The sequence below is a fragment of the Papio anubis genome, chromosome 5 (assembly GCF_008728515.1).
Source record: "Papio anubis isolate 15944 chromosome 5, Panubis1.0, whole genome shotgun sequence".
NCBI classification, from domain to species: Eukaryota; Metazoa; Chordata; class Mammalia; order Primates; family Cercopithecidae; genus Papio; species Papio anubis.
The window spans coordinates 67,614,828-67,641,902 of record NC_044980.1 but is presented as its reverse complement, the minus strand read 5'-3'; the positions used below and the strand labels follow the sequence as shown (position 1 = coordinate 67,641,902).

Genomic DNA, 27,075 nt, shown 5'->3' with positions numbered 1-27,075 from the left:
ACGCGAGATTATTTTTCGAATCGCCTTCCTTTCTCCTGGCACGCGGGGCTATTAAACGTGTGTGTGCGCTGAGCCATTTCTTTACTGAACTCCAAACTAACACCACCGAGCGATAAAAAACAGGAGAGGGTGATGGAGGCTTTATCGCTAGGAGAGGAGGCGGCGTGGCTGCTGCTTTGAGGAGTTCACTTTGAATCAAGCGGCCGCGGCGATTGGCTGAAAAGCACGTGGTGCGCGCCCCGCAGAACTGCACCCCGGCTGCCGCTGCAGTCGCCTGGCTTAGGGCAGAGTCCAGCCGGGGGTGCCGCACCCGCTGGGGAATGGGGAGGGAGGACACATGGGAAATGCCTGGGGCTGGAGTCTCTTTGGCTCTCTGCCAGCAAGAAACTTAAAAGTCCTGGCTTGCTCAACCCGAGTGTCCCCAAAGCTTTCAGACTTTTGCCCTTCCATTGCCACTATCTCTCCCCACTCTGGGCGTCCTACCCAAGGAGCTATCTATGCGTGCCCAGGGCCTGTCCTGTGGATATCCAGCTCGCCCCTTGCTGCCCTTTTTAGAGCATCGCGCGGGCTCTGGCATCACCGAGCGTACAACGCCGGGCTGCGCTCCCCTGAGGTGCGTCCCTCAGATTCGGGACTGTCCATTAACCAGGCTGGCTCAAAGAGGCGCAGACACACTCGAACCCGGGAAAACTTATTTTATTCTCGGTTCCCGGGGTTGCAGCTGCCAGCGGCTGAGACAGCGCGTCCGCTTTGTCTCTCTGCAGTCCCCGCAGCCCCCCTCTCCCGCTTCCTCTCCCGATTAACTCCCCCGACACGCTCTTCCCCAGCTCCTCTCCTCCTCCCACTCCTTCTCCTCCTCTTCCTCCTCCTACACCGCGGGCCGCGCTAATGCGCTTCCTCCCTCCCCCGGTGTCGGTCTCTTTGCATACGCGCCCCCTCCCCTCCCCGCCGCGCCACTTATAGCGGGGCGCACCGCGGCGGGGCGCAGACTGCTCTGGCAGCCGGAGAGGAGGCGGTGCGGCGGTGGCGCTGCGGAGACCGGGTCCAGACGCCTGGCGGCAGCCGGCGCACAAGGCGCTTTCTAGCTCCCTCCCCCGAGCGCACAGCCCGCCTCCTTCCGCGGCGCCTGCAGTGGCAGGCTTGCTCTCCGCTCCGGTGACGCGCTCTGGTAGACGCTCTGCGGGTCCTGGACGCCGGGTGCGCGGCGTGGGGACAAGAGGCAGAGGCGAACGCCAGCGGTAGCCAGTCCGCGAGCCATCGTTCGGGGCGCAGTCCTCTCCCCGGCTGGCGCTCCTTTCTCCGGGGCATTCGCCACCGCTTCCCGGGGCTGAGACGACCGATTCGTCGCCTCCTTGCCCGTGACCGACGCTAGAACTCAGTTGTGCGTTGCGGCCAGTCGCCACTGCTGTAAGTTTCCCCCACTGCCCCGGACCTGTTGCAGGCGCTGCCGGCTTCAGGGGCTGCTTCGGCTGCAGGGGTGTGTTCGCGAGGGGTGAGCGTGCTCCGGGCAGCCGGCAGCTTCCACTTGAGGCCAGGGGGAACTCTTCTAGGTGCGGAGACTGGTGCCTGCCGCTGCCCTTCCACAGCAGGCAGGAGCCGGGCATCGCCAGAGAGGTCGACCGGCGGTGCAATGTCCGGGGCGAGCCGCTGGGGAAGCGAGGAGCAGAGCTAAGGATACAGTCAGCCTCTCTCCTCCGCGGAAAGCAGCGCTTTCCTGGGGGTGAATGTCGCGCTGCGTCGCTCCCCGCAGCCTCCAGGGCGGAGCGCGCGGAATCGTTGGCCCACGTTGCATCCTTCCCGGCTCAGAGGAAAGTTGGGGCCACGCACAGACACCCTGAGAGCGGGCATGTTCACTGCGGCGGAAATGTCTTATAGAGAATGAATGAAAACTGTTTTCTGAAAAACTAGTTTCTTGATCTGTCGTGTTAACATTATTAGTTACAAAGGATAGGAATTGGTGGGCGGGGAGATGAAACATTGAATTTATCCACATGCAGTTTGGTGTCACACAGGCATGGCCAGCTTGTTAAATAGCTTTGCAAGTGTTAATAAAAAGACTCTGGCAAGAAGCTACTTTTGTTAACAAGATCTTTATAATGTTCTGTTGTTACCGGTAATATAAATGCCCAGAAAAAAATCTGCCTAGTTTCTCTTTTGATTGGATTGAGATCAGGTTCAAAACCTGGAGAAGCGTGCGGGACGCTAAGCATTGGAGGCAGAGAGCCTGAATTAGGAGCATGAAGTGAACTGAATTTACTGTAACTGAAGCCCTTTTGATGTTCACAGTAATAGCAGCCCTTTTCTCTGTCTTCTTTGTAGACGCAGGTTAAGTATAAGTGTGCATTTTCTTGGCCACTTACTTGATATGCAAATGTGATTTCTCTGGGGGCTTAAAAATGCTGGAAAGATGATTCATTTTATGTTGAAGGTGTGTTCAGTGACTTGTATACATGGTTTCTGCTGATATTTTGAAGTTTGCACACTTTTAAACCAGAAAGCAAGTATTTCCCCTTGGGTTTCCAAGTTTACTTTTTATTTTAATCAAACATTTTTGCAAGAATGTTGATTGTGATTTTGGCTGTGACGTGCTTTTCCATCTGGATGGTATCCAAGATGACAGGCTAGGCTCTTCCTTCTGGCTTGTTGGGCCAGCCTGGAACATACAGGAGCATAAACACAGGATGTGGAGAGATGTAGATCCTATATCCTAAGGTCTTCTAAACAAATTGTTTTCTTAGCTGTAGGTCTGGTTGTGAATGTTGTTTTGCACCATCCTGAATCTAATGTTCAGGGAAATGTGTTCTGGGCCCAGCATGATTCCAGCTCAACGTGTAAGCATTTTGGTGTCTGTGCACCTAGTTTCAGGGAACCTCATTCTTCCTTCAGTCAGGGCAGCATTTGCTCTTAGTCTGAGAGGCAGTAGCTTCATAGGAGTATGTAGACAGTCTATCCAGGTTTATACTTAAAGTCTTCCTCCAAATACTTCAGACTGAATGTACTAATTAAAATAACAACTATAGTGGTGGAGCATTGAGAATGCTAATGGATGTTTTAACCCTTTGGAAACTTGATGCATTCCCCTAGGTTCACATGGTCATTTTCCAGAACACTGGGCATTGGTTAGAATGGAGTAGACAGTAGACACTTAGCCTGAGGTGGGAGTGAGGCTGGCTCCTCACCATTTTTTATATCCCAAGTCACTGTGGAGATTACTGGGTGCTTTGTAAAGTCTTCCTAACACTGGAGCTCTAGGACTTTGTTGCTTCCTTTCTTCCACTAAGCCATGTTTACTCATCATAAAAAATTACATTCCAAAAAGGAAAGAAAACTAGTTGCATCACCTAATGGCATGAGGTATATGTGTCCTGCCCCTGCCTTTGTGGTTTTCTGTGCAGTCTCACAGCGGGGCTCACATCTGGTTGGGGAGGTGCAAGTTAGTATTTTAGCCCATGAATCTGTGGCAAATCATTCATTTGCATTTATTAATAATTCTTAGAATGTAAATTTAAAAATATCTGAATGGTTAAAGGAAACAGAGTTTCAGCTGCACTTTCAGGACTGGCTGTTCTGTGTCTGGAACAGATACTGTAACCAGCCACACAGTTTACCCTCTGGGGATAAACAACGGGATAAACAGCTTCCTTAGGAATCCTTGGACAGGCAGCTTCTTGAGGACTTCATTCCTTTGAAGTAACAGAGGGGTGGTATAAAAGAAAAGGATGAAGGCATGTGATTCAGTTTTTGAAGATGGATGACAAGCATTTCCTATGTCTCTAGCCTACTGTGTTCTTACTGAAGAAAGCCAAAAGATAGCATTAGATTCTACTATAATTTCATTGTAGATACTGAGGAAAGCACTGTAGTCGGCAAATAAATTCTGAGGTGGTCCTAAATGAACAACAGCTGGCAAAATACACACACACACACACACACACACACACACACACAGACACGTATTTTTTGATTTAAATAAAGCAGTGTTTGCATTTTGAACTCCCTCTATGCAGGTGCCAGCATTTGCAGGTATATAGGAACAGTCCTGGTGGTGCACTATTTAATCAAAAGACAGGGGTGGATCTTTTGTTCTTGCAAATGGTTTTCCAAGAATTGATATAAAGCAGGAAGAACAGAAAACAGCAGTCATGAGTATGCTACTCAAAATATTCTTCTTTTTATGTGCCAAATCCTCACATTGGAAGCTGTCCAGAGCAAGACAGGTAGTTGGTGATTACGGCCAGAATTTATTCCGTGCTTTGACTAAAGGCTTGCTGATCAATATATGGGTATTCAAATTGGGGTGCTTTTAGGACTCCTCAGTGGTAGAGCTGTGTGGTTAGAAATTAATCTTTAACTTGGGATGCCGAGGTGGGAGGAGCAGGACTTTGAGACCCTGTCTCTACAAAAAATACAAAAAATTATCTGGGTTTGGTGGTGCACACCTTTAGTGCCAGCTACTCAGAAGGCCGAGGCAGGAGGATCACTTGAGTCCAGGAGTTCGAGGCTGCAGTGAACTGTGATTGCACCACTGCGCTCAAGCCTGGGTGACAGAGTGAGACTTGGTCTCAAAAATATGTACAAAATGAAGTACATTATCTGTAACATTTAAATAAAGGTCTGATCGTTGCAGAAGTTGGCCTTACATTTCCCATTTACTGTATGTGCCGGCAGATTGGGTCTTACCAAAGGAATTCTTAATGGAATTAATTATTAGGTGTTTGTTTTACACATGGCTTTATGTTGCATGAGGCATGAAAGCCAGTGCCCATCCTGGCATTATGAGAGCAGGAAACCTGGCATTTTAAGTGGCCTGCAGTGAATCAGCTGGACTATGACAGGGAGCTGTGAGAATGAGACCTCACTCCTCTTGGCTTTTGCTGACTTATATTTTAAAAGACTTCAATGGCCTGAAAGTTGGCAATCAGGTTTTCCAAGATCAACCTGCTTTTTATGCAGTGATTTTTTTTTTAAATGGTGCAGAGTTCAAATAGCTCAACAGTATTACAGTGAATATCTTTCCTTCTGGGTAGCTGTCTCTGGCTTTGTCCTGGAATGGCCATACACTATTCTAGAATAGTAGGTGGCATGGTCAACTACAAAGTGTTCTGTTTTTTGTCCCAAACCATTGTTGCTTTGTTCTGCTGTTCTGAACATCAGGAGCATCATTTTCAATTTATTATTATTATTATTTTTAGGAGTGGAAACAAAATGTCAGTCAGCGTGCATGAGAACCGCAAGTCCAGGGCCAGCAGCGGCTCCATTAACATCTATCTGTTTCACAAGTCCTCGTACGCTGACAGCGTCCTCACTCACCTGAATCTTTTACGCCAGCAGCGTCTCTTCACTGATGTCCTTCTCCATGCCGGAAATAGGACCTTCCCTTGCCACCGGGCAGTGCTGGCTGCATGCAGTCGCTACTTTGAGGCCATGTTCAGTGGTGGCCTGAAAGAGAGCCAGGACAGTGAGGTCAACTTCGACAATTCCATCCACCCAGAAGTCTTGGAGCTGCTGCTTGACTATGCGTACTCCTCCCGGGTCATCATCAATGAAGAAAATGCAGAATCGCTCCTGGAAGCTGGTGACATGCTGGAGTTTCAAGACATCCGGGATGCATGTGCAGAGTTTCTGGAAAAGAACCTGCATCCCACCAACTGCCTGGGCATGCTGCTGCTGTCTGACGCACACCAGTGCACCAAGCTGTACGAACTATCTTGGAGAATGTGTCTCAGCAACTTTCAAACCATCAGGAAGAATGAAGATTTCCTCCAGCTGCCCCAGGACATGGTAGTGCAACTCTTGTCCAGTGAAGAGCTGGAGACAGAAGATGAAAGGCTTGTGTACGAGTCTGCAATTAACTGGATCAGCTATGACCTGAAGAAGCGCTATTGCTACCTCCCAGAACTGTTGCAGACAGTAAGGCTGGCACTTCTGCCAGCCATCTATCTCATGGAGAATGTGGCCATGGAGGAACTCATCACCAAGCAGAGAAAGAGTAAGGAAATTGTGGAAGAGGCCATCAGGTGCAAACTGAAAATCCTGCAGAATGACGGTGTGGTAACCAGCCTCTGTGCCCGACCTCGGAAAACCGGCCATGCCCTCTTCCTTCTGGGAGGACAAACTTTCATGTGTGACAAGTTGTATCTGGTAGACCAGAAGGCCAAAGAAATCATTCCCAAGGCTGACATTCCCAGCCCAAGAAAAGAGTTTAGTGCATGTGCGATTGGCTGCAAAGTATACATTACTGGGGGGCGGGGGTCTGAAAATGGGGTCTCGAAAGATGTCTGGGTTTATGATACCCTGCACGAGGAGTGGTCCAAAGCTGCCCCCATGCTGGTGGCCAGGTTTGGCCATGGCTCTGCTGAACTGAAGCACTGCCTATATGTGGTTGGGGGGCACACAGCCGCAACTGGCTGCCTCCCGGCGTCCCCCTCAGTCTCTCTAAAGCAGGTAGAACATTATGACCCCACAACCAACAAATGGACCATGGTGGCCCCACTCCGAGAAGGCGTTAGCAACGCCGCAGTAGTGAGTGCCAAACTCAAGTTGTTTGCTTTTGGAGGTACCAGTGTCAGTCATGACAAGCTCCCCAAAGTTCAGTGTTACGATCAGTGTGAAAACAGGTGGACTGTACCGGCCACCTGTCCCCAGCCCTGGCGTTACACAGCAGCAGCTGTGCTGGGGAACCAGATTTTTATTATGGGGGGTGATACAGAATTCTCTGCCTGCTCTGCTTATAAATTCAACAGTGAGACTTACCAGTGGACCAAGGTGGGAGATGTGACAGCAAAGCGCATGAGCTGCCATGCTGTAGCCTCCGGAAACAAACTCTACGTGGTTGGAGGCTACTTTGGCATTCAGCGATGCAAGACTTTGGACTGCTACGATCCAACATTAGATGTGTGGAACAGCATCACCACCGTCCCGTACTCGCTGATTCCTACTGCATTTGTCAGCACCTGGAAACATCTGCCTTCTTAAATGCAGTACATTCTAAAGAGAGTGAGCACGAGGTAAGAAGTTTAGCTATAGATGCAAGTCTGCATATAATAAGGCTATTGCGTAAGTTCAGTACATGGGGTGAGATCTGATCCACAGAGACTGTACTGCAGAGGTACTACCAAAGCTGTAAAAATAAGAGAGCTGGTGCCCCTAGAACCTACCAACTTGTGTTGACCACAGCCTCAGCCCCCCAGTGGCATTAGCCAGTGGTTCTCAGCTTTTACTGAGCCTCAGAATCTCCTGAAGAGCTTTTTATTTATTTTATTATTATTATTTTTTGAGACGGAGTCTCGCTCTGTCACCCAGGCTGGAGTGCAGTGGCATGATTTTGGCTCACTGCAAGCTCCGCCTCCTGGGTTCACGCCGTTCTCCTGCCTCAGCCTCCCGAGTAGCTGGGATACAGGCGCCCATCACCATGCCCAGATAATTTTTTGTATTTTTAGTAGAGACGGGGTTTTACCATGTTAGCCAGGATGGTCTTGATCTCCTGACCTCATGATCTGCCCACCCCAGCCTCCCAAAGTGCTGGGATTACAGGCGTGAGCCACCGCGCCCGACCCTGAAGAGCTTTTTAAAAACTGCCCATACGAGAGACTTAGTTTCATTTGATCTGGGGTGGGGTCCAAGCATCAGTATTTTTAGAAAGTTTCCGGATGATTCCAATGAACAACCAGGTTGAGAACCCCTGACCTCTGTTGAGAATGCCAGCTAATGTTTATTGAGCCCTCACTGTGTGCTTGCAGCGGTGCCACGTGGTTTCCCAAGATCGTCTCATTCTATCCTCACAACAACTCTGTGGGGAATTATTACTAGCTTCGTTTTATAGATGAAAAAACTTCATGCATTAAGGAGGCTAAGCTGCCGAGTGAGCAGAGCTTAGTAAGTGGTGGAACTGGTCAGGAAGTCAATGCAGGGGGTCTGGCTCCAGACATCTGCGCTGGAGCATCGTGTTGCACTGCCACTGAATAAACTTGAGCTTCACATCCGTGACACCAATGTCATCCCAGGTGATACTTCATTTCTATTCAAATTTTGCTTCCTCAAACCCTTTGTGGAATGAATAGGGTTTAAAAAATGTATTGCCCAAATTCATTCCTAGTTTATTCTCTCCAAAATTGTTAGCGTATTTTAAATGTTTTCCTTAAAAAGTAGCACCCTTTAGGGCATTTATTACCTTTAAAGATAAATCTATATCTGTCTTTGTAAAAGGCTGCATGTACGTAGCAGAAATTTGTGCAGATAACACTGAGTCACCTAAACTTCCAAAACTATGGCCTTTCAGACTTAGTCAGGCTGCCCCTATTGTCAAGGCTATTGTCAAAGTTGTGTTTCTGCGTCATATATCTGAGTACATAATAGTTGTCTGTGTATTTAAGAGTATATAATGCTCTTGGCTCAGATAATTAATAGGCCTACACAGTTCAGAGTTCGCAAAGCTCATGGCTGCTTTGCTGCTAAGCATTCTTAGGATTGGCCCCAGGAATTGCTTAGGCATGTGTAAGTATAGCCCAGCGCACACAGAATGTGTTGATTTGTTTTGGTGATTCATGGGCTTATTACTAATAATAAGAGAAGAAAGTAACTGCTTTGGAGGAACTACGATGAAAACAAACTCATTTACTTGGGAACTTTTGGCTCTGTTTTCCCTTGTATATTTCACACCTTTGAAGGGGACTTCAAAGGGAGAAAAGGAGATCTAGGCCTAGTGGCAAGCTAAGCACAGAGGGGTTTCATCTCATTGGTCTTTTCTTTCCCCATCCCTTACAACTCATTTAGAAACATCATTAAACTTGGCCTTACTCTCACATTTCAGCTTGCTATTTGTTTTTTTTTTTTTGAGACAGAGTCTTATTCTATTGCCCAGGCTGGGGTACAATGGCGAGATCTCGGCTCGCTGCAACTTCCGCCTCCTGGGTTCAAGCAATTCTCCTGCCTCAGCCTTCCAAGTAGCTGGATTGCAGCGCCCACCACCACACCTGGCTTTTTTGTATTTTTAGTAGAGATGGGGTTTCACTGTGTTGGTAAAGCTGGTCTTCAACTCCTGACCTCAAGTGATCCACCCACCTCAGCCTCCCAAAGTGCTGGGATTACAGGCGTGAGCCACTGCGCATAGCCTTCAGCTTGCTATTTTTTTCACTTCTTCAGTTATCTCTTCCACCCTTCGTACAGTTATCAGAGTTCTGAGTTATGTCATGCTTTCCTGGAATGAAACTCCTTCAAAACAGCAGGAACAGTCAGACACCTCCTCTGGGGAGCAACTGGGCTAATAACGTCCCACACCAAACTGGTTTTTTGTAGCCTTGCTGGCATCTCAGTAATCTTGAATAAACAAATGCTCTGAAAGTGGTTATTTCATTTGAGATATGAATGCATGACTCACCTCTAAAGCAGGTTTAAAGAACCTCCTAGGCAAAAGCATCAATTAACAGCACACTTAGTTGGGTGTTAGTCCAGAACTGACTATATTTGCACAGAAGAGCCATAAAAATTGCTACCAGGGTGGTGGTACATAACCACAATGGGCAGGCTGGCTGGCATCCTTGGAACAAGATAAGGAAATTGAGGCAGAAAGAGGAGAGAAGCCACGTGTGTATTCTGGCCCTAGTTTTAAGTTCTAGACCTTTCTGAGTTTTAGATTGCTTCTCTGTCAAATGAGTGGTTTGATCTATAATTCCCCTGTGATCTGTCCCAACTCAGACTTGGGTCAATTGATAGGGGAATTAAAAGAGGTGAAAATACCTAGCCCAGTGATTGGCATGTAGTAAGTGTTCAATATTCAGTTTAGACCCTAACTCACTGTGAGATAATGGCAGTGGAATTAGCTTTGTATGTGGTAGGAAAATGAGGTTTCTTTGACTTTTATCTGCTTGTTATCTTTAGACTTCATTTTTGGTTCCTCCTTTTTCAGCCCAGAGTGAACATGTTGGCAAACACTTGACTTCACCCTACCCTGGGTGTTTGAACTGAATCATACCCTTCCGGTCCCTGGGAAACAGAGCAAGTAAAGTGTTAATTTATACGTGAAATAACATCCTCTTCATCCTTGGTGCTACCAGTGAGAGAGTCAAACACATAAAAACTAAATTTGACAGGGCCAAGTTTGCTGCTTTTAAAGGGCAGCATAAGCGCCTGATCAAAGCCACTCTTTGAATTTCCGACAGGGAGAATGTTGGTTAAAATGTCTAAAGTTTACTACACAAGATAGTGCTTAAAACATTTAAGAGGGGGTTGGAGTGCCCTAAAGTGCTGGGTAGGTAGGTCTCAGTCCCAAACTGCAAATTCCTCTGCCCTCCAAATGTAGGTGTTAACTGAATTAATACAGTGTTTAACAGAAAGTTTCCCTAGGTCTTAAAGCTCATCCACCAAGGAGGTTTTATCTGCCTCCTGCTGCTCTGTCAGTGGGTGGGAAGGGCAGAGAGGAAATTACTTTGATTATCCTCTGTTTTCATGGTGCCCGTGTGGCCTCAACCTAACTTAGGCTTTGATTTGCTTTGTTTCTTCTCTAGATTTTTTTTTTTTTTTTTGGTATGTGTCCTTTTTTATTTTCCTGTTTGAATATGCAATTTTGGGGGTGGGGGGTGTGTATTCCTTTTTTCCTGTTTGAATATGCGATGTCTTGAAATTTTATATTATTACAAGATACATTCTTTTGGCCTAATGTTGACATATAGGTTACAAGGAAGTGGAGGTGGGGCAATGACACCATAGTCTAAGGAATGCCTTGAAAGCTTGAATCACTGTTAGGAAACAGCCAAAAGAAACAACTCATGAAATGAATCAGGCTTCTGAACACACAAAAGCAAAGTGGGAAGAATTCGATGCAAGTCATGAGTGGCTCCTCCAGAATTCCCTTTGTCTGTACTTAGAGTTACAGCAATAAGGATACAAAAGCCGTCTGCAGAATTTCCCCAGATGAAATGAGAAATAAATAAATGGGAAGGGTGAGCAGTGTGAGGAAATTCAAGCTCTATGAAATGTGCAGGCTTTGTGGTTACGGCACTTTGAACTGATATTCACACTTGATGTAGGTAGATTCTGTAGCACTGGTATGCCGTAACTGCTGGCATCTAAGTGTGGACTAATGAACTTTGAGAATAAACTCCAACCTTGGGCTGTTGAGGCCTGATACGTTGTCATGTGAAAGGAAGCGAGACTGATTTCTGCCATAATGGATAGCAGAGATGCGTTTAAATACGAGGATTAGTATGTCTGCCTCCGAGATGGTAAAGTTAATTTGGAATCTTTCATGGTACATGGGCCAAGGAGGGTTTGCAGAGGAATCTCCCTTCTTTTCACCCTTTAGTGATCACTTTACGGTGGCTCTGTTTAACCACAGAAAGAAATTTTATGAATGTTGGAAGCAGAAGATGGCAACTCATAATAGCATCTGGACATATAGGTTTGGATTTGAACGTATATATACACTTAGGAAAGAAGTGAAGGTCCTTCTTTAGACACCACTGTTTTTGTCAGGCCATCCATCTGCTTGGATGCGTACATGCACACTTGTGCATTTAAGGCAAGCACTTTAAATATCTTTGCACAGTTCCTAGTGAACATGTAAGACCTTTGGAAGCAATATTGTCCAGCTCCATACCTAGTTTAATTTTTAAAATTTTGTGGCTAAAAAGAAAAATCTTAACTATGGCATCATACAAATCCTTCATGCTTTTTTGTTTCGTTTTTTTCGTCTGTTTCAGCTCACTCCATCACTCGATGCTATAATATGAGATTTCTACTTTGGAGAGGCCAAGTTTAATGAAGAGAAAAAAAGGAAAAGAAGTTAAAAGAAGTTGCAAGACACGAATAAAATCTGCTGCACCTTGTAAATGCTCTAACTGGACATGAAGGAAGGGGGCGGGCGGGGGTGGGATTTTTGGTGCAAGTAGCACATGGTTTAAATATGAATGAACAAACCTGTGATCTAGTCCTTGTCTTGTAATTGTGGATTAATGTCAACGTTAATCAGCCCCCTCAAAGGGAGAGAAAAGCTGGACCTTTTCCCTTGCTGTACCATATTCAGCATTTGATTTCCATGGGCTCCACCATTTATGTGTAAAATTTGAAATGGTTGTCACCTCTCTGAGGAGAGAGCTTGAAGCCTCCACACCAGCTGCTGCTGGAGAGTCAAAGCCCAACTGTGGGTCCAAGAGGGAAGCTGGCTGGGCTGGCTGAAGAATGAGGACCACTGGACTCTCCGTTAATCTCTAAGGGGTCTGCTCCCCAGGAACGTTTCCGAACAATGGGGACTTTGTTGGTAGCCATTTGGTAGATGTTCTTTTCTATTTATAAGTGACTTTAAACTTTTCCTTGGCTGTTAAGAAGTTTGTTATAGATTTAGCTATTTATTGTTCGATGCCTGCATGCTGAAACAATGCCTACAGCTGTCTTCACATGTATGGACGTGTGTGAATGGTTGTATGTTTTGCACATTTTGTGGCTGTTGAGATGTGCTTTGCTGCACAAACATGAAAACTTTTGAGTTACAATTTGGAGTATAACTGGAGGGTGGGTTGGGGAGGGGTGGATTTTAAAAATGTCAAGACAGGGAAGGATGACAAAATGGAAATTTAAATGACATCCTAGAGGTAGAAAAACCATGGAGATCACTTTTCTCAGACTCACCAGATTTTAATGGGATTTCATGGGGTTTGGTTGTACTGATGGGGTAAGGGGAGGCTTCTTTCTGCCCTTCTCCCCACTCCCATCTGATTTACCTAATTCAGTCTCAGCTGCTGACATTTGGAAAGGACCAAATTGCTTTACAGTTTTTTTCTTTGTGTAATATCTTGAAATCCTGGAAAATTCTATGGAATAGTTCTGTATATAGGACACAGGTAAAGGCATTGTCCAAAGTTTATTTATTTATTTATTACCTTATGAGAATGCTTTGCCACAACCACAGTTAATGGGAAAAACGGAAGTATCACAGATGGAAATTAACTCACCAGATTTCTTGACCCGAACTCCTTCTCTTCTTGCTGTATGATTTAGCAAGTTCTAGAAGGTCTCCAAGACAATAATTACATTGGCACAATGTATACTTCAGTGCTCACCCTTAGGCAAATCTCTTTTTAAAAAACTCTTTGGTGCACGAGTAACACATTTGGCCACAAAACACCAAAGAATTGTAAGCAGTGGCCCCTATTGAGAAGGTTTCCGGCAGAGTTGGAAATCAGTTGTGAATACATTCTTTGCTAGTTGGAGTGCTTGTTTACTAAGCATGTGCCGTCGTAGGTATTAGTGCTAGTCTCAAATAGGTGCTTCCGCCGAGGTGCGGGGGAAGACCAAAGTTTGCAACTTGAACTGCTTTCGTCCACGTTTCTCACATTGCTGTATTTTAGAAAATAGGGGTTAAGACTGATAACAATCTTTTACATTGTGACCGTGTTTGCATTGTCTAATGACAGATAAATCCTTAACATTTCTCTCCACCTTAGTACTTTAGACTAATTGTGCTTGTCCGTCCATGCCATGAATGAGTGGGCTGTAGTTGGGCCAAAATAAATTAGCTGTTGGAAGAAAAGAATCCGAGTACTTTCCAGCAGTCAGTCCCTGGTTCCTAGATGTGTTCTAAGCAATGCAAATGTCTAATTGTCCCCCAGTGGGCATAGTCAGTGTCATTTATATTGTAGCAGTTACAGCTCTGTAGTTTATGATGCAAATCTGCCAAGAGAGATGTATGTGTCACTGCATGGCTTCTGAAGGCAGGATGGATTTTCTGCAGCTGTTTCAAAGTTGGGCTCTGTCCTTGAATCCTCTATTAATTACTGTGTGTGAGCCAGAGGGAGCTGTGGTAAGGGTTGGGACCCCAGCCTGCAGGGAACTTTCTGGACTCCTGCTCTTTGAATTGATATAGGCATTTGGTCTCACTACTTGACCATTCTCACCCTGTGAAACGTCCCACACTTTGAAGCAAATACAATTCACAGCACAGTACACACAAAAACCTTGGCATAAGACAGAGAAGGTTCTTCTTATTTTGTGGGCTGGTTGCTGTAGAAACACATAACAAAGGGCAGCCCTCCACTTCTGGTATAATTGTGTAGCCGCTTTTCTCTGGGCTTGACACCTGTCTTGAATAAGAGTGATTAGAGCCGCATAATGTCCCTCTCTTGGCTATTGACCATGTGGTTCACGTACAAAACTGTGTAAGTTGAAGGAAAATGTTCATGTTCATATGTACTTGTTTGCTATGACTACATTTTGAGGTTTTGTAAAACTGTTATTTTTTTTTTCACAATGTGAAACTGAAGGTCAATAAATTATTAGAGATTTTCTCTTCATTATGTGTGTGGGTCTTTATTTGAATAAGACACAATTTGAGGCATTGTAAACTTGTGCCTTTTCTCGTCTGTCCAAAGAAGGATCGTTTCAGATATTCCGAACGTGTTTTATTTCACCATTTAGTGATAGTTACAAAGGCAATTTTGCATACTAAGTAAAACTTTTGTTGACCATTAGAGTATCTCTTTAAGCAAAACAAAATCCTTCATTTATGGGTTATTCGCAGCTGGGAATATAACAAGTCACATGCCATGCGATATTAAGACAGAGTACTTTATATTAGAATGAATTTAGTTTTTTGAAATCCTCACGTGGGTTATATTTTGACAGAAAGCTGTTAGAGAAGGAGCTGGAGTTCAATCCTCTTTTCATCTGCTGACATCTGCTTTAGAAATCATTTAAAGTGGAAATATATGCACATTATTTCTGTACTGCAACAGAAAAGCACAAGTTTAACCCCTCATGGACACCTAGCTTCTTCCAAGCTGATGGCTGTCCTAGCTGGCTCTGCAAAAGACTAGTTGAAGCCTCCTGCCCCCATCTCATGATGGCTTCATGTCACACTGAGATGCTCCTTTATCGCTCGGGTTGGAACCATTATTGTTTCAGTGTGCAGAGCAAGGTTGGGCATAACCTTTTCTGGGTAGAAAATAAATATTACCTAATTGGGAACTCTAGGAGAGCTCACAAGTAGGCATAATGCAATTATAGCCTTTGCACTTTGACCAAGATGCCAGAGCAGATGCCTTGGGTTTGACAGGAGGATCATTCGGTTCTGTGCCGTGTGAAGCTGGTCTACAGCCAAGCCTTTGGGGACCAGTGTCAGCCCTCAGATTCCAAGTGCATGATGTTGAAGACCCCTGGAAACCCTGTTGATGACACCATATGGATGACACTAAATGACAGGGAAGAAGGGCAGGTTAGTTAGGAGTTGACGGATGGGATTTAGGCTCAGGAAAACGTCTTGATGTTAATCCCTAGAGGGGTTGAGAATGGTTCCTATAGAAATGATCGTGAACAGACATTTCATTCTCTAGAGTTGTTTATCATCTCAGTTGGAACATGTAGACAGATTAAAAAGATACTTCAAATTCTTAATTTTCATTCATTTGGAAATTTGATTTCATTTAGATAGATCACACCAAACAGTGGCTATGGTAATAAAAATCTGGCCACAGTAGGGAAACGGGTTGGAGGTCAGCAGTCCAGGGCCGGGACAGCACCCCGACGAGGCCATCAGGCCTCATGCTGGCAGGATGGCAGCTGCACCTAATGGCATCACATCTGCTTTCCAGGCAGCAAAAGTGGGGGCAGACAAAGGGGAAAGGGCTCAGGCCAGAGGACATTCTCCCTTTTTCTTGGAATAGTAATAGTTTACCCGAAAGGCTCACCGGGAGACTTACACTTACCTCTCAGTGGCCGGAACTGGGACACGTGAACTTCCCAAGATAAAAGAGAGCCTGGGGAGGCAGTACTTTTATCTGGCACACTGCCACCCCATAGCAATGTGATTTAATTAGTAAGGAACAAAGGGAGAGCAGACGTTGGAGGGGGAACTACACAGATTATTCTCTGTAGTAGGTAGGCTTATCTATTACAGCGATAGTTCCCAGTCTTTTTGGCACCAGGGACTGGTTTTGTGGAAGACAGCTTTTCCATGGATGGGGACTGGGCCCAGAGGCAGCAGGGATGTTTTTGGGATGAAACTGTTTCACCTCAGGTCATCAGGCATCAGATCAAGCTTGTCCAACCTGCCACCCAGGACGACTTTGAATGCAGTCCAACACAAATTAATAAACTTTCTTAAATTATTTGTGATTTGTTTTAGCTCATTAGCTATTATTAGTGTATTTTATGTGTGGCCCAAGACAATTCTTCTTCCACTGTAGCCCAGGGAAACTAAAAGATTGGACATTCCTACATTAGATTTTCATAAGGAGTACAAAACCTAGATCCCTCACATGTGCAGCTCACAATAGGGTTCGAGCTCCTGTGAGAATCTACTGCTTCCGCTTCCCCGGCTCCGCTGATCTGACAGGAGGCGGAGCTCAGGCAGCAATGCTCACTCACCCAAGGCTCGCCTCCTGCTGTGCCGCCCACTTCCTAACAGACCACGGGCATTGGTCCGTGGCCCAGGGGCTAGGGACCCCTGTACTACAGGGAATCATCAAAGAGTCAATGTAAACTATAGCCGCATTCATTAAGTGATGAGCTGAGATTGTGCTAAGGACCTGCTTTACAGTTATCTCATTTAATCCTCATGACAAATTGAGGTGAATATAGGGAGATTTCTTAACATCTCTGAGCCATAGATCCTCTGCCTGTAAAATAAGCATGACTAACATTCCTTCTAATAGAAAAATTTAATAATATAAGAAATTTAAGAGCAAGTACCAGGTTCAGTGCCTGGCACATAGTAGGTCTTCAGTAATTTTTAGTTGTCATTTTAAAACTTTATGGGGAGAGAGACACACATAAAAATCTGAGTGCTTATGCTGTGCCAGGGACTGCGTTAAGGGTTTGCATGCCTCTCACCTTGCTCATCCCTGCTGGCAACCCTGTGAGAGCAGGCGCTATTATTACTCTCAGTTTGGAGATGAAGAAACAGGTCTTGAGAGATTATATAACTTGCCCAAGGGAGTGGTGGAGGTGGAGTTCAAGGCACACTCTGACCTGCTCCTCCAGGTCCAGGAATGTAGAGGAAGGTGATTCACAGGGCTGAGCCTGACTGTGAGAAACCCAGGGCTGCCCTGCGTTCCATTATGTGGGAAACACCAACTCTGTGAGGTGGTCTGAGGAGACCTGCATCTGGTGAGCCCAGCCCTGGACATGAGGACTGAAGAAGCCAATGGAAAGAGTCGATTGAGACTCAAAATGTTCCTTGACAGCCAGTTTCAGAAGATAAGGTTGTAGAGAATTTAAAAATAAATGGGGGCTCCTGGGTGGTTGTTACACTTGATCACTCATTGAGCTGTACACGGATGCTTTTTGTGTTCTTCTGTTTGTAAAATGTTTATTGACTGAGTGATTGAATATACCCATGGATCATGGCCAGACCATGTATAAAAATAGAACTCTGACCCCCAGTCTGCAGCAACCAGCCTAGGAAACCCACACATTGTCTATAGTGATCAGCCCAGGAAGCCAGCCTGCTCTCTGTAAGTCAGACCTGTAGGAAGTTAGACCACTATCGCTGGCAACTGGTTTAGAAAGCCAGATCATAACCCCTGTATTATTTGCAGTCAGCCCCAAATGGCCAGGACTTGATTAATAACTGACTACTTCCTTGATTTTCGTCCTTGCTTCTAAGGACCAGCCAGAGAAAGCCAAACATGTACCCCTACCCAGACACCACAGGATGCCCACTTCTGGTTGGCCCACTTGCAGCTTCCCCAGGCTAACAGGCTCCAATCAAACCTGAAGACATCTCTTTCTTCCCCACACTGAAATTTTCCCTTTTCTCCGTCTTCCTTTGAGTCTCTGCCAAAATGCAAGTGACAGTGGCTGACTCCCTTGCTATATAGCAAGCTCTGAATAAACAGTCTTTGCTTGTTCACATTTGGCTGGTCATTGTTTATTTCCACAGACAAATGTTTGCTCAATAAAATAATTAAATGTTTCAATAAAAAGGCTCACACAAATGAAGTGGGGACCAACATTCTGGGTTCTAGGCAAGCTGGGTTTTCAGAAGGTTGCTGTTCTCCTCCTGACTGAGTAAATGAAATGTACACATGCGTGTAGCATGAGAAAAATGGATTTTGAGTTAATGGGCTTGAGATTAGGGTGTCTGGTTTGCAAAAGGAGAACAGTCGCTTTGTTTGGGAATATTTTGAATAAAGTGAGAACACTTAAATAAGTTTTATAGCCATATTCATGGTGCACATGAATGTACAAATAAATGCAAAAACTTAGCAGTTAATTCCTGGTCTTGCCTGTCACAAATCTTAAGTGCTTTGCCTGTCTGACACATACTCAGACTAAGCCATCTGTCCTGAATTTGAATTTAATCGTAGACAATGAATTTTAAGGCTCTGTTACATGTCAGACATTGGACAACTAGGTGCAAGACCTAACTTTCAGAGGGAAAAAAATGTACATTGAGGCATGACGATGAATTAAAAGCAATTTGACTAAGTAAATTATAAATCTACCATAATCTTGTCCAGCTCTACTTACAGCCCAGATCTCTTTGTGAGTCCTGGGGAAACCAAATGAGACAAAGTTTCTGTCTTTCTCTCTCTGGTCCTGTTTCCGTGGCAACCATAATCTTTATCTCTGCAAAGATGGGGGACGGCAGCAAGAAAAGGCAGTTGGAATTTCAGCAAAGACTCTCACTAACCCTTTTCTTGTGTTATCAGATGATTCGTTTTGTTATGAAAAGTTATTTTACACCCGCTTTTTAGATAACGTGGAGAGTGTTTATTGGATATTCTAGAAAGGCTGTGAGGGTTTTTTTGTCCATGAGATATGCTAATATTGTATCCACAAAGAAGATGAAATCAGCCCCTTGGTAGACACAAACTAGGCACCTGCAAAGTGGGAACTAAAATTTCTCTTTCTCTCTGAGGCTCTAACGAACACATATGAAAACTCTAAATTGCAAATACACCTGCCCCACTCACCCACCCACATACATTCTGGCCAAGGCATTGCTGCCAGGGGAACCATTTGCAGAGAACAAATTTTGTAATTTTGAAATAATCTCTATACTCTGAGGGGAATGAAAGGAGAAAGGAAAAGCAGAAGATAACCTTGTGGGGATGTTTCTGGTAGTGGTGGCCTCTTCACAGCCCTTTCTGGTACTTTCAGAGGGCCCACCTATTCGAGAGACAGGGGTGCCAATCAGCACCCTTTTTCAAAACGGGAATACCTCAACTGCATTTTGAGGGCTGTTAGTCATTCACACATTTATATGAATCAGGTCCATCTGAAGGCTGGGTAGGTGGCTGGGAGTGGGGCTCAGACCTAGGGGAATACCAGGAATTAGGAGGCTTGTAGGTGTGGGAGAAGAATGAGAAAGGCAAATTTTTACTTCAAAGTGTTATGTCTAGAGAGGGGAAGAAATGAATAGGCAGAGCACAGAGGATTTTTAGGGCAGTAAAACTATTCTTATGATACTATAATGAGGAATACCTTTCATTAAACATTTGTCAAAACCCGTAGAATGTGCAACACCAAGACTGAACCCTAATTAAATTGCAGACTTTGGGTGATAATGATGTGTCAGTAGGAGCCTAAGAAATGCGGGTTGTAACAAAGGTACCACTCTGGGCTGGGATGTTGATAGGAGAGGGAGGTTGTGCCTGTGTGGAGCTATGAGGTATTTGGGAACTCTGAACTTTTTGCTGAAGTTTGCTGTGAACCTAAAACTACTCTTAAAAAATAAAGCCTATAATGCTCTCCTCTCCCCTAAACACCCTACAAAAACATTGGAAACAAAAGGAGTCTTTTAGGGTTGTCAGATAAATTGTTTAATAAAGCATAGGGTGTATTTTTTTTTAATGTTATCTTGAATGAACTCCATGTACTGGAAAGAGAGAAAACTCTTTCTCTCTGCAATATTGTCAAATATACATTTGGTCCCCTTCTCCTTACATACAGCTCCTAAAACCCTTGGAATTGCCAGAGCGACAGGCATCTTTTGTATACTAATAAGAAGACCGGTGGCTGGGGGCCCCTAGGTAGCTTCAGGGTGAGAGCTGCATAGGCATGATTAGAGGACTGAGATTTTTAGTCCCTCCAATTCTGTGGGAGGCCAGGACTGAAAGTTAAGTTGATTACCAATGATTAAGGATGTAATCAATCATGCTTACGTAATGAAGCTTCCATAAAAACCCAAAAAGGGCTGGGCTTGAGAGCTTCTGGATAGCTGACCACATGGAGGTTTCTGGAGGGTGATGCATCTGGGGAGGGGATGGAAGTTCCTTGTCTCTTCCCATATATCTCACCCTATGCTTCTCTTCATCTGTATCCTTCCTAATGTACTTACAATAAACCAGTCACCATAAGTATTTCTGCATTCTGTGAGAAGCTATAAGTAACAAGTACCAAACTCAAGTAGGAAGCTGTGTAACCCTGATTTCTAGTAAGTTGGACAGCGGCGACAGGCATCTGAAGCAAGGGCAGTCTTGTGGGACTGCACACTCAGCCTTTGGGATCTGACACTATTGGTACTGACAGGAGACAGAAACACTGAGTGGAAGAGGGCAATTACCCGACAAAGGCCCCACCCTCAAGCCTGGAAACCCATGGCCCTAAATGGAAGCAGGCATTCCTCTTTTTTGCACTGAAATGTTGCCTTTTGGCCTGCCACATCCCCCTATCCTGTACCCATATAAACTCCAAACCCCAGGCTCCACAAACAGATGAGCAGATGAACAGAAGAGCAGAGGAGCAAAAGAGTGGCATAGCAGAGAAGGAGAGAAGAGAAGGAATGCCTGAACATCAAGAGGAGTTTGGCTGGGGACAGTTGGAGAGGAGATCAGCCACAGAATGGCCAGATTCCAGGGGAAGATCATCTTGCTCCTCCATCCTCTTTCCAGCTCCCCATCCATCCCACTGAGAACCACCTCCACTACTCACTAAAATCCCCTGCATTTACCATCCTTCAATTTGTCCATGTGACCGGATTCTTCCTGGATGCGGGACAAGAACCCAGCTACCAAGAGGGCACTGAGTTGGTTAACACTTAAGCTGTCTGTGGATGGCAGAACTAAAAGAGCACTGTAGCATGCCCACTAGGGCTTTGGGAGTTGCAGGCCCTCACCCCCAGATGCTACTGTGGGGCTGGAGCCCAAAAGCACTTGCCCCAGCTCCTGCACCTGCTTGTCTGCATGCTACCCCTCTCATAAGGGGTTTGAGCACTTGGCGGTGGGAACAGACGAGCCATACCCCTGTCGCACATCTTGCGGGGTGAGGGGGGCCGGGGGGAGTGGTCAGGCAACTCACCCGTCTCACTATCTCCATGCAGATAGTGTCAGATTGAATTGTATTAGTGGACATCCCACTGGTGTCTGCTGCAGAATCTGCAGAATTGCTTGGCTGATGTGTGGGAACCCCCACCCCTACTCTGCGTCTCGTGTTGAAAGTATTGAGTGACTGAGTTAGTGTGGGAAAAACCCCATTCAGTTTTTTCCTGTCTCTAACACTTTCATTCCTGCATTCCTTGTTCCAGGACCCAGAATCAGGCCAGCACCAGTGGAAGCTCAGAGAATGGAGTCCTGAAGCCTGACCCAGAACACAGCCACCAATTATAACATCACTTCCAGGAGGATATGAATCCTATATTCTCAACAACCAGCTCTCAACCACTCATAAGTTAATGCTAGTCTGTATTTTGGCAAATACTTATACATAGTTATACCACTCCCAGTATAAATACTGAATCAGAAATTTCTATTTCTGTAATATTTTACTTCTTAGAATACTTAGTGTTCAAAATTTAATTACTGCAGTATATTTTTATTTTCCTTTTCAGGTGTTTCCTTGGGGCAGAAAGTTAAATGTCCATATGACTAGAAATTTATTTCTTCATTCATTTATTTCTGGGGAAAAAACAACCATGAAAAGGGTAATACTCACTGACGGAAATGTGGAAATGTTCAAAGAGATAAACCAAACCATTTGGGAAGAACAATGGCCCTTTCAAAGAGTTCCACTAGAGCTGATTAGAGATAGCTGGAGGGAGGCAGAGCCTTCCTCTTGCATGGCAGTAGGTTGGTCTTGCTGGCCTGTGCTAGGGCAGGATTCCTGAAACTTCCTGTGAAGAGGCGGCCTTGGGACCCCTGGGGTAGAGGAGGCGTGGGGTAGGGCGCAGAGGCACGATGAGGTTGTGTAGATGCTGCTGGGTGCCCTTTGCACCCAGCAGACTGGACAGAAGGCCAGGATGAGTCTAGGCCAGTGACTGCTGGCATAAACTCTGGAATGGCACTCACAGGTTCTCCTGCTTTCCAAGAACCAGGACCAAAGGCAGAGAACCCTGGAGTCCCAAGGTCCCTGGGTGGGCACTGCTTGTGCTTGGTCATATAACATTCAGTGAGTTACAGAAGGCTGGGTGGTGAGCTGTCATTAGCAGATGTCTTCCTACCTCTGAGAACGAGGGATAGGCATTACTCCTCCCTTTGTCTCTAAGGATGCTGATATATGCTGTCTCAGAACCAGGAGGGGGAGGAGCTGCCGTGGAAGGGGCTGCTGGAATTGCACCTGGACACCAGGGGCCAGGCATTAGCCCTCCACCAGGAGCAGAAAGAAGGGGAGACAGAGAGAGGAGGCCACCTGTCCATCCTCCTCTCTCCAGGCTTAGCCTACGTACACAAACTCCTACTCACAGGTGGGCCTAGAAAGATATCAGAGTCTACAATGGGCACAGCATTAGTCTCTGTGAACTATGGTTACTGGTAGAATCTACAAGAAAAGTAAAGTAAGACAGGTAAAGGAGAGGAGCAGCTTGTGCCCAGCACAGGAGCCCCACTACCCACTACCAAATGGGAAACATCAGGGTTTAGAGAAAATGTTTTCTTGTTTGTTTGTTTGTTTTGAGACAGGGTCTCACTTTGTTTCCCAGGCTGGAGTGCAGCAGTGCGATAACGGTTCACTGCAGCCTCGATCTCCCTAGCTCAAGCAATCCTCCCACCTCAGCCTCCCTATTAGCCAGGACTATGGTAGTCACCACACCCGGCTAATTTCTGGGTGTGTGTGTGTTTTTCTTTTTTGGTAGAGATGGTGGTTTCCCTATGTTGCCCAGGCTGGTCTCAAACTCCTGGGCTCAAGCGATCCACTGCCTCAGCCCTACAGAGTGATGAGATTACAGGTGTGAACCACCACACCGTTTCGAACAATATTTTCTATCCTTTGCTTTCCTTCACTGGGGTCTGGCCTGGGTTGTGATCTGGAAGTGCTCCCTACCTTCTCCGGCTCTCCCCGCTTTATTTCTTCACTAGAGTTTCTCCCTATAAATCTCTTGCTCACTGAATCCTGCCTTTTGTCTGCTTCTTGGAGGACCCAAACTAAATCAGGAGGGTTACAACTACAGACAAGGACTGAAATCATTCCTACCTATCACTCATTTCTATGGCCCTATGATTTCCTGTGTGGGTAGGGCAGGTGTAGGGGCAGGTGAGGGAAAGACTTTAGAGGGGACGAGTTTGCCCCAGTGACCCATCTTGGGGCAGTTCACTTCCAGAGGGATTGTTTCTTCCCTTTCTTTTTTATATTTTGGGAGATGACTAAATGGTTTTGAAAACTTCTCAGCGTTTGGCATCACCTGCCTAAGCATAGTGATATGACTGCTCTGTTCACAACTACACTGCAATTTTGGACAAAATTTTCAGAGCATCTGAGCACCTAACAACGCATAAAAACTTGGTGGTAATTTCAAGATACATAACATCTGCTTATTTCATTTTGTTACAAGACACCTGGGCAAAAACTCTTCCTAACTCTGCGCCATAAATGAGCTAATATCCAATTAGAACATTCTGCTTAACAGCAGTAGCAATTATCCTGTGGCAAGCTATAAAAAAAGCCTTAAAGGTATGTCGCTTCCTCATGATAACAAAACAAAACCATTATTTTTCTTTGTAGCTCGGATGGGCCATTTGCTAATGCCTTACCAGTTCTAACAGCTTATTTTCTGAGAAGGAAATAGTCATGGTTTCTTTGAGAAAAACTAGTCCTCCTGTCTTGGGGTTTTAAATAAAAGGATTTGGGAGCCATTTAAGGTGCATTGTAAAATAATGTGGTTCTACAAATAGCATTATGGCCCCGCACTTTCCAATCATTTTAAAAGCATGCCTATTATATCTCTTCAAGATTTTCTAGTGGAGACCTTTGAGCATTGTTATGAAATAGATGCCAAGGACACTGAGTTCCACTGCGATTTCTCCTCTCATTTTTTTTTTTTTTTGAAACTGCTAGAATGTAATTCAGGAAAAAAATAGGTTGATTGAATACATCTGCAAGGACCCTGTGGCTTTGGAAGCAGGAGAAGCCCACCCTGGTCACTTTCAGTTTATTATATATCCTGATCCCTCTTCGGCACGTGTCTTTCTTCAGGTCAGTTTTCTGTTTCTTCTGTATAGTTTTGGAAGATGCCTAAAGAATAATGCCTTGGAAAAGACCACAAGTTGACATCATTATTGTAAGGTATATGGGTGTACTTTGGTCAAGAGTTAGGCTGCCGCGGACATCCAGGCCTGCCTGAGTCAGTTGGATTGTTGTGCAGGCGCACACCTCCACTTGTTCTATAACCTGTTTGTGTAAGCTCCTTCTTGGCTCAGAATTTACTTACTATGGTCTGCAAAAGGTATAACTGCCCTGCTGACACTGTACGGGCACTCTTGGGCTCAGCTTGACGTGGCTTGGGGGTGCACTGGTGCCCAGAGAAAGAGAACCAGAGCTATCTGTCTTGCAGATGGACAAACGGGAGCCAGTGCACAGCACCGCTCACTACTCGACATGGCTTGCACTGGTGGCCAAAGGGAAAGAGTTAAGCTGTTGACCCTGAAGGCAAGGGGACAGCCTGCCGTGCAGCTGTGTGTGGGAGCAGCCGAGCTGCAGAGCCGGCTGCGGAGAGGAGCTGCAGAGCCGGAGCAGACAGCCGAGATAAAGGCAGACGGTGCAATAGAGCTGCCGATGAGAGAGCTGTCGAATAAAACTACATTTCACCTGCTTAGAGCCCCCCGAGTGTTCTTTCAGCTATTCGCCCATCCATCCACTGCCCTCGGACCTCAGTATGGGCCCGAACCTGACCCTGGACCTGACAGTTGGCATAGTTGTGGACCTCACAACTATCTTGATGCCATCTGCCAGGACCTGAGAAGAGTTTGGGCCCCTTAGTGGGGCAAGCATTGCAGGCTGTAATCCTCATCTAGCACCCCTTGGCCAAACTCTAAGAGTGTAGGAAACGACTGATAGTAGTCTGAATGGGTAGAATCCTGTCTGTAGCAACTTAGCTTTCTGTGTTCCAAGGAGGTTTTCTCTGAACCCTCTCTCTACCCGGAAGACAAAGCTCTCACACCAGCATGGGATCAGAACTGGTTACCAGTCTGGGGTTTACAGCTGATCTTGAATCCTGATTCTCAGCCTATGCTTAATTTTCTGTGGTGACAATTAAAGCTCATTAAAAAGCTGACACATTGTTTCCACTTGTCTCTGTGATTTAATTAAAAGTCTTAAGGAAGGAGGAGCAGAAACCGTATTAGTCACAGAAAAAAAAAGTCTGGGGCCTCCCTTTTTATCTCATGAAGTTATTTATAATTTGAGAGTTATTCAGCGACTTCCACGAAGAGCCCCTTCTGTTGAAATGTTAAAAGAAGATGAAGTTAAACCTAATCAGTATGTTGTCCTTCATCCAGAGGAAATATTGACGAGCTAAAATAGAATCACTGACAGCCACCTGCCTTCTTGTAAATTCATCTTAGAATTTAAACTGAAGGAGAAATGACGGATAATGAAGAACAAGTTTTTTCAATGCAGAAAAAGTTGACTGGAGACTTTATGCTTCAGCCTGATAAATATAATTTCAATCTTCTTTTTACCCAAATTAAAATATCTAAGTAACTCGGGCTGTTGCTTTTCTAGTGTGGTGCATACAACTGTATTGATTTAAACAGTAATAAGTACTCAACTTGCTATTTAACCTGATTGTCATAGTTCCTGGTAGGAATATCTTCCAGGGAATTAGAAGAAATAGTTTTGGAGGTGAGGTTTGGGTCTTTATGTCCCACCTATTTTGGGATGGTGCCCAAAAATGCACCAAGAGCCCAACTGAAAAATAATGACATACTAGCTTGCTATTGGAAGGTAATTTTTAAAATAATGCAGTTTTGAAAAATTAAGAATCAAGGTAAATCCTTGGCTAAGTCTTTATAACTAATAAATTTTTGAAAGACTGTATACTCCTGAGAAGTACTAGATGTATTTAACTGCTTGAAAATATTAATTAGCTCGTTGCTATAGGAAACACCCTGTTCCATTGAAGGCCATGGGTCAGCAACAAATAGCAGGCTAATGGGGCCAGACCAGATTGGTGACCTGTTTAACCAGTGGTTCTCAATATCTGAAGGTGCTCAACCTTTCATCTCTATTAGACTCACCCAAAGGACTTTGACGACTAATGGCCGAGCGCCGTGTCTCACGCAATTACATAAACCTAGCATTTTGGGAGGCTGAGGTAGGTGGATTGCCTGAGCTCAGGAGTTTGAGACCAGCCTGGGCAACGTGGTGAAACCCCGTCTCTACTAAAATACAAAAAAAAAAAAAAAAATTAGCCAGGCCTGGTGGCGTTCCTGTAGTCCCAGTTACTCAGGAGGCTGAGGCACGAGAATGGTTGAACCCAGGAAGCGGAGGTTGCTGATCTTGCCGAGCTGAGATTGCACCACTGCACTGCAGGCTGGGGGAACAGAGCGTACTTGTACTTCACTTCTAACTTCCTTCTTTGGTTCCCTTACCAGTTTAGACCAGGCACTCCAAGCATGTTTGAATGGATGGAATCAGTAGTGTATTCTCAGTGGCTTGGCGAGGGACAGGATTTCTCAATCTTCCATAGCATTATTTTACAGAAGTGGTCTGTTGGCAAACAGCTCAGACTAGCCAACCACTTTTTTTGACAGTGTCTTGATCTGTCAACCAGGCTGGAGTGCAGTGGCATGGTCATAGCTCATTGCAGCCTCAAATTCCTAGGCTCAGGTGATCCTCCCACCTCAGCCTCCCAAGTAGCTCAGATTACAGGTGTCCACCACCATGCCTGGCTAATTAAAAACACTATTTTAGAAACAGGGTCTCATTTTGTTG

The 27,075-nt window shown here is 45.3% G+C and overlaps 1 protein-coding gene across 1 annotated transcript; it reads left to right on the top strand.

The window, feature by feature from the left end:
* The first annotated feature begins 286 nt into the window (after positions 1–286).
* Positions 287–14,282, top strand: ENC1 (ectodermal-neural cortex 1). The gene is made up of 3 exons (XM_003899805.5): positions 287–1,407; positions 5,193–7,007; positions 11,697–14,282. The coding sequence occupies exon 2, from the start codon at positions 5,206–5,208 to the stop codon at positions 6,973–6,975; it is 1,770 nt and encodes a 589-aa protein (XP_003899854.1). The 5' UTR covers positions 287–1,407; positions 5,193–5,205; the 3' UTR covers positions 6,976–7,007; positions 11,697–14,282.
* Positions 14,283–27,075: the final 12,793 nt, after the last annotated feature.

Bases quoted from the DNA above. Each gene is read 5' to 3' on its own strand.
- ENC1 (XM_003899805.5), top strand. From the start codon at position 5,206: ATGTCAGTCAGCGTGCATGAGAACCGCAAGTCCAGGGCCAGCAGCGGC.